Source organism: Papio anubis, unplaced genomic scaffold (genome assembly GCF_008728515.1).
Source record: "Papio anubis isolate 15944 unplaced genomic scaffold, Panubis1.0 scaffold337, whole genome shotgun sequence".
NCBI classification, from domain to species: domain Eukaryota; kingdom Metazoa; phylum Chordata; class Mammalia; order Primates; family Cercopithecidae; genus Papio; species Papio anubis.
The window spans coordinates 52,150-59,633 of record NW_022163504.1 but is presented as its reverse complement, the minus strand read 5'-3'; the positions used below and the strand labels follow the sequence as shown (position 1 = coordinate 59,633).

Below are 7,484 nucleotides of genomic sequence, written 5' to 3'. Positions count from 1 at the left end.
AGGCAGGAGAATGGGTTGAACCCGGGAGGTGGAAGTTATGGTGAACCAAGATTGCGCCATTGCACTCCAGCCTGTGTGATAGAGCCAGACTCCATCCCAAAAAAGAAAAAAAGAAAAAAGAAAATGATGGTGCACCTATTACCCTTCTTGCACTGGTTCCTGGGGAGCTCAAAGCCTATCTTTTGCAAGTGTCCTGATCCTCTTGCAGGCCTTTCATGGATATTTCCTTCCTGGCTTTTTATCACACTTCTGAACCTGCTGTCAGGTGAAAAATCAAGGTGGGCCCAAAATATAAGAGCTCATGAATTTGATGGTGTTGGAGTGTCCTGGACAGTCCAGCTTTCAGGGTTGGGGAGTTGGGCAGAGAGGAAGGAGAGCATTCCAGGGGCCAGGGCCAGAAGCAGAGGGGCTCCAGGCCAAAGTAGGATTTCCAGGCTGAGGAAAGAGAGGCCATGGATGGATAGAGGGTCCAGACCAGGACAGAGACAGAGCGCATATCTGGAGGCTCAGCCAGAAATAGCTCCCTCCAGAAAGTAGACAGTGAGTCTGGGGCTGAGCTGCAAGAAGGAAGGGGAGGAGGGAGAGAATGGAGGGACCGGTGTTCAGTAAGCCGACTCCTCCTATCCTGGCCTATTTCCCCAGGGGACACGCCTGGGAGGCTGTGATCCTCCCCTCCAGGTTACTTTCCCACTGGTGCCAGGATTCCCCCAACGCCACACTGAGAGCCCAGGAGAAGCATCAAATCATATGAGAGATAAGAAATGAAGAGAGGGAACAGGATTTCTGGTTGATGGATATTTATTGAGAGTTTACTGGGTACAGGGAGAAGGGCTGGATGGCTTGGGATGCAGAGAGACCCCTCCCCTGGGATCCTGCAGCTCCAGGCCCCTGTGGGTGGGGTGAGGGTTGGGAACCTACGAACATTCTGCAGGGGTCACTGTCTTCTCCACGATGCTCCCTTCATGCGTGACCTGGCAGCTGTAGCTTCTGCGGGACCTCCACTGCTCGGGCGTCAGGCTCAGGTAGCTGCTGGCCGCGTACTTGTTGTTGCTTTGTTTGGAGGGCGTGGTCATCTCCACGCCCTGGGTGATGGGGGTACCATCTGCCTTCCAGGTCACCGTCAAGATTCCCGGATAGAAGTCACTCATGAGACACACCAGTGTGGCCTTGTTGGCTTGGAGCTCCTCAAATGTGGCCCGGGAACAGAGTGACCGAGGGGTGGCAGGCTGACCTATTGGACAGAGGAGGGGGTGAGGCGGCAGAGGAGAGTGGGAGGTGTTGTGGGCGCCTCTCTCTGTCTAAAAAGTCTCTGGGGAGGGTTCATGCTGTGGCGTCTGGTCCACCCAGGGCCTCTCCTTCCCTCTTCGTCCCTCCTTTCCACTGGAGCCCTCTGGAGAGCAGACAGCCCTGCACCTTCCTAGGGGCCTTCCCAAGTCACCTTTAAGCGTCTGGCCCAGTCATTTCCTCTGCAGCCTCCAGTTTCCCGTGTGTACCCAGGGCAGGCTGCACTCCCTCCTTCCTGGTTTCTAGAGAGTCTGAGTTTTGGGTGGGGTCTCCCCACAGCACCTACAAACCATCCCTGGCAGGGTGTGGGGAGAGCCCAAACCTGGCATGGCCTGGAGCTTCCATCCCTGGGACACCAGGCTGTGCCCCAACCTGGCCCACTCAGTTCTCTGGTGAAGCAGAGGGGCTCCACCCAGACACACCCTGGGGCTCTGCGTCGCCCTGTCCCCACCAGCCCGACCACCACAGGACCCCTCACATCGGCTGGGTTCTTGGAGCTGCTTCCCCAGATTTTGGGGGACTGCAGCCCCCATGCCCACCCCAGCAGCCTCTGATTCACCTGGTGGCCGTGGAGTTATGTGCACCCCCGTTTACTCCCCGCTAGTCACCTCCTGAGTCTAAAGTGCCCTCCTCAAATGAAGGTGGGAGGTCCACCTGTGAACAGAGAGACACCAGGCCCCAGAGGTGACGGGGCTCCAGAGACAGACACATCTCTGCCCTAAGAGACCCTCTCCTTTCTGGTAACTGTCCTGGGAGGGCTGGGCTCTGGGACCTCACCCAGTCTCACCCATCCCTTTGTGTCCCCATGTCCTCACGACCCAGCACAGGCCACAGAGCTGCAGCCTAGACCCAGAGCCCTCTCTGTGCCCTCCACTGGCCTCCCCTCGAGGTGACCCCTGTGTCCCCAGGCCCCCGTGTGGCCCTCCCAGGCTGGATGGGCACCCAGCCCTCAGCCTAGACCCCGGGGTCCCGGGGACTGTCTCTACCGGCCTCTGTCCCTCACTCAGACATCTGCCCTGGGAGAGGGGAGGAGCCCTGACCCTGCCCAATCCCAGCCCAGGGCCCGGGACCAGGCTGTGTCCCGCTGTTGGAACCTGAAGGTGGCTGCTCCCACTGTGGGGGCCCTTCCTGCCGGTTACCCCGAGACTAACGCACCTCGTCCAGGCCCCATGGAGAAAGGTAGGGGTCAGTGCTTAAGGCTGGGAGGGCAGAGGGGAAGAAGCCCCAGAGAGAGAAAACAGATTTCCAAAGATAGGAGAGGGTGGGACAGGCTGGGAAAGGTTGTGAGAGCCACTTACCTAAAACAGTGAGCTGGGTCCCGCTGCCAAACACATGCCTCAGTGAATTATGCTTGGACTGAAACTCCCGGGGCCAGCACCTGGGGCCAGTCCAGGAGCCGTGCTGGAGCAGGAACCTGCTGGGTGTGAGGGGCACAGGGCTGCAGTGTGTAGGCTGTGACCTAGGCACAGGGCAGGGGGGTGGCCAGTATCCCAGTAGTGTCTCTGTGCCTGTCCCTTCTCTGAGGCAGGTGTCACCCACAGCCTTGGAGTCACCCCAGCCTGTGTCCCAGTCTCTGAAGCTGTTGGTGCTGATGGCAACACTGGCCCAGTGGGTCCCAGCAACTCTCTGAGTGACGCATCCCCTCAGGCAGCTGTGCGGTGTGGCTCAGGAGTCCTGAGCTGGCTCGGACCTGCCCAACCTCACTTGGCCTCTTTTCAAGGGCCTCTGAAATCCGCCACAAGTGTCGCCAGTCAAGCCAGGCTGACTTCCTCCCTGGACCAGGACACTGGGTCATTCCTGACCCAACAGGAGAGTCCTCTGCTTTTATATCTATCCATGGAGATGCAGCTCAGTCTCACTTTGTTCATGGAGCCTTTTCTGATCATTCATTCCATCTGTCCATCCATCCATCTGTCCATCCACCTGTCCATCTATGCATCTGTCCATTTATTCATCTGTCTTTGCATCTATCTATCATCTAACAGTTCATCCACCCATCTACTTGTCCATAGATCCATCCATAAATCCATCCTGTCTACCAGGCACTGTTTTGTGTGCTGGGGACATGGTGTGGTCCCCCATGCTCTCACCCCCATCTCTCCCAGGTCATGGCCAACAAGGCCCTCCTCATGGTCATGTCCAGGGTCCTTCTGCTGTACCTGGTGTCTCTGTTGGATGTGACATGGGGCTGGCCCCTCTTTCCAGTGACTCTTTTCCCCTTGGGGTCTTCCTCTTCCCCTGGCATCTGTTTCTCCATGGCCCATGCCTGGCTGCTGACTCCCCCACTACTGCCCACATGGCGAGGCTGGAGCCTATCCCAGCTTCAAACCTTCAGCTCCACCTCAATTGCCAACTCAACTGACCATGCCCAGTGGGCTACCCAACAGGAGTCTAAAACTAATCACGTCCAGAGGAGATGACCACCTTCCCCCAGCCCAGCTCATTTTCCATCTTCATCTCAACACAATGACCATGGGTGGTCTCAACCCCTCAGCCAGAAACCTGGAGTCCCTGGACTCAGTCACCTCGCCTCCCACATTGAAATGGCTTTTGTGTACTTAGCTACTGCATCTAGACAGTCTTTTTTTTTTTTTTTTTCTTTTGAGACAGAGTCTCACTATGTTGCCCAGGCTGGAGTGCAGTGGCGTGATCTTGGCCCACTGCAACCTCCGCTTCCTGAGTTCCTGGTTTCAAATGATTCTCATGCCTCAGCCTCCCAAGTAGCTGGGACTACAGGCGTGCACCACCACACCCAGCTAACTTTTCTATTTTTTATAGAAACAGAGTTTCACCATGTTGGCCAGACTGGTCTCGAACTCCTGACCTCAAGTGATCCACCCACCTCAGCCTCCCAAAGTGCTGGAATCACAGCGGGACCTGCCTATGGGGCCAGCAAGAGGGAGGTTCTGCCCCTGAAATGATGATCGCCTGTGGGTACGTGATCGCCTGTGGGTACAACATGATCGCCTGTGGGTACAACGTGCACCAGCGATGACCAGGCTGTTGTGTCCCAAATAGTCATAAATGGACCCAGATGCTTGATGCTTTGTCTGGGGACCTCCCACCACACGCAGAGTGGTGGCAAGGGCTGAGGTCACACAGGGAGTTGTGGCCTCCCTAGACCCTCTCCTGGGCTTCTTCTTTGGAGGCACCTGCATCCTGGATAAGCTTGGGTCTCCTAGGGGCTGGTTTCAGGAGGCGATGCTGGCTGAGGTCTAGTGACCCAGGGACTCCAGGAAACGCCCCTCACACATCAGCTGGAGCTCCAGGGAGTGGCCCCTGCCCAGTGAGGGTGGGAGTGGACAGGCGACATAGGCCAGGGGAAAGGGGGAGGAGGAGGAGGGAGAAGAGGAGAAGGAGGAGGGGGAGGAGGGGGAGGCCTGGGCACCCTTCAGGGATAGTGGCCACCACCCTGTGGACATCCTGCCCCTGCCTCCGGTCCTGCCCTACCCCAAGTACTAGGGGGAGGTAAGGGAGACAGTGACCTTCGGGCCAAATGTAAGGGGTGGCAGAAATCTCAGGATTCAAGATAAATAATATTTTAATATGACATTAAGCAATAAAAATTAATTTAAACAAATTCATGATGAAAAAATATTAACACTTCAGTTAAAGTCAGTGTGTGTCTGGCTCCCCTCCAGGGATTAACCTTCCTTCTCCCCTCTCTGGCTTGTCTCCCCTTGGTCATCCTTTCCCGCCTCTGCCGCCAGACCCCCACATTGCCTGGAATCTCTCACCCCTTACCTGCCCCACCGGCTCCTCAGGCTGGACCGGCTGCTTCCTCCAGGGGCTCCAGGGCCCAGGGCTCTGCTCTGTGGTGCAGCCGTTGGGTGCACCAGGCCATAGGTTACCAGCGCCAGACCCAGCAGCAGCAGGAGCCAGCGCTGCCTGAGGTTGGGGCCTGGCTCACCAGGGGCCTCACGGCCCGGCTGGCCTGTCCCTGGCCTCATCTGCCCTCAGGGTCGGAGGCCCTTGTGGCCTGACTTGCAGCGTGGGCTCCCTGGAGAGTGGTGCCCCGGTCTCTCGCTGGCAGCAGCTGTCCCAGGGCACCCCAGTCCATGTGGCCCCATCCTCATCCTCTGGTCCCTGCCCCCAGCCAGGCCCCTTCCAGCGTCCATGGCCGTTACCCCTGGGGTTCTGTCCTGGAGGCACATCTGCCAACTGCCCTGCTGTGGTCAGGATCCAGGGCTCAACTGCCTCCCACACCTGTCAGTTTGGCCTTGTCCCTGGGGCCCTAGGTGCTTTGTTCGGGGACCTCCCACCACAGACAGAGGGTCGGCAAGGGCTGAGGTCACACAGGGAGGTGGGCTGCACCATGGCCCCCCAAGACCCTCCCCTGGGGCTTTCCTTTGGAGGAAACTACACCCTGGATGGGCTTGAGTCCCCTCAGGGCTGGTCCCAGGAGGTGATGCGCCTGACTTCCCTCCTTCCCCGAGGGCGCCATGGGTCTGTGGAGCATCTCACTGGGGTCCAGAGAGCTGCCCAGCAGGAGTCCCCCAGGGCTTGAGCTCAGGGGGCTGGGCTGAGGCTCCTCCAACCAGCCCTGGAGGGAGGTGTGGTTAGAGAGGAGGAAACAGGTTTGGGGTTAGCCAGAAGCCACTCAACGGTTCAAGTCCAGGAATCATGAGGTAAGAACGAAAATGCTGTTTAATGTACCACGTTCAGTGCCTCACAGACCTCACATCACACAGACACACAGACACAGAGACACACACACACACAGACACACCCCACCCCAGCTTCCTGAAGGTGTAATTGACAAAACTGTATATATTGACCACCTACAATGTGATGCTTTGCCACACTGTAAAATGATTAAATCAAGCTGACTCACACGTCCGTCTCCTCACATACTTACGCTTTTGTAGTGAGAACACGGAAGATCTAATCTTAGCAATTTTCCAGTATACATTTATTAACTGTAGTCTCCATGTTGTACGATACATCTCCAGAGCTCATTCTTACAGATTTCACTCAGAGGCCAGTAGCTTCCTCCCGAGCGGTGAGCGCGTCATGTCATGGCTTCTGACAGGCCCCCGGGTCCTCTCCCAGCCCGGCATCCCCGACCCTCTCCCAGCATCTCGGGACCCTGTGCTTTGGTGGTGGGGGGAGCAGTGGCAGTGAGGAGGGACTGAGCACCTGTGCTGGGCGGCCAGGGCCAGGCTCTTTTGCTGGTGCTGCCAGAGACGCCTCTGGTCACCCAGGAGTCTCAGGTTCCTCTCCTTCAGAGGTGGGGCTGGAAATGCTGCTGGCTCTGCTCGCTTTTCAGGGCCGGGCTGAGGTTGGTGCTGGGAGATAACGCATGTCAAAGTGTTGTTTTCTTCATTTGTAAAAAAGTAGTAACATACACATGACCTAAAATTTATCATCTTGACTTTTTTTTTTGTTTTTTTTTTGAGAGTCTTGCTCTGTCACCAGGCTGGAGTGCAGTGTGGCACGATCTCAGCTCACTGAAACCTCTGACTCCCTGGTTCAAGCAATTCTCCTGCCTCAGCCTCCTGAGTAGCTGGGATTACAGGCATGCACCACCACGCCCAACTAATTTTTGTATTTTTAGTAGAGATGGGGTTTCACCATGTTGGCCAGGCTGGTCTCGATCTCCTGACCTCATGATCCACCCCCCTGGGCCTCCCAAATGCTGGGATCACAGGTGTGAGCCACCGCGCCTGGCCCATCTTGACCATTTTTAAGTGCACAGTTCAGTGGCATTAACTACATTCACAATGTCGTGCAACCATCACCACCATCCATCTCTAGATTTTTTTTTTTTTTTTAAAGTCTTGCTCTGTTGCCCAGGCTGGAGTGCAGTGGGGCAATCTCGGCTCATGGCAATCTCTTCCTCCTAAGTTCAAGTGATTATCCTGTCTCAGCCTCCTGAGTAGCTGGGATTACAGGCACCCGCCACCACGCCTGGCTAATTTTTTGTATTTTTAATAGAGACAGAGTTTCAGCATGTTGGTCAGGCTGGTCTCGAACTCCTGACCTCATGATCCACCTGCCTCGGCCCCCCAAAGTGCAGGGTTTACAGGCGTAAGCCACCGCAAGTGGCATGGCTTTTTCTGTTTTTTGAGACGGAGTCTCACTCTGTTGCACAGGCTGGAGTGTAATGGCACATCTAGATCTTTTCCATCTTGCAAAACTCAAATTCTGTCCCCATTCAACACTAACTTCCCATTCCTCCCTCCCCCAGCCCCTGGCAC

At 56.4% G+C, this 7,484-nt stretch overlaps 1 protein-coding gene across 1 annotated transcript; it reads right to left on the bottom strand.

Moving 5' to 3' along the window:
- Window positions 1-638: 638 nt before the first annotated feature.
- Window positions 639-1,613, bottom strand: LOC116273053 (immunoglobulin lambda-like polypeptide 1). Its single transcript, XM_031661996.1, has 2 exons — window positions 1,607-1,613; window positions 639-1,231 (listed from the first exon to the last, which is right to left on the bottom strand). The coding sequence occupies exons 1-2, from the start codon at window positions 1,611-1,613 to the stop codon at window positions 915-917; spliced, it is 324 nt and encodes a 107-aa protein (XP_031517856.1). The 3' UTR covers window positions 639-914.
- Window positions 1,614-7,484: the final 5,871 nt, after the last annotated feature.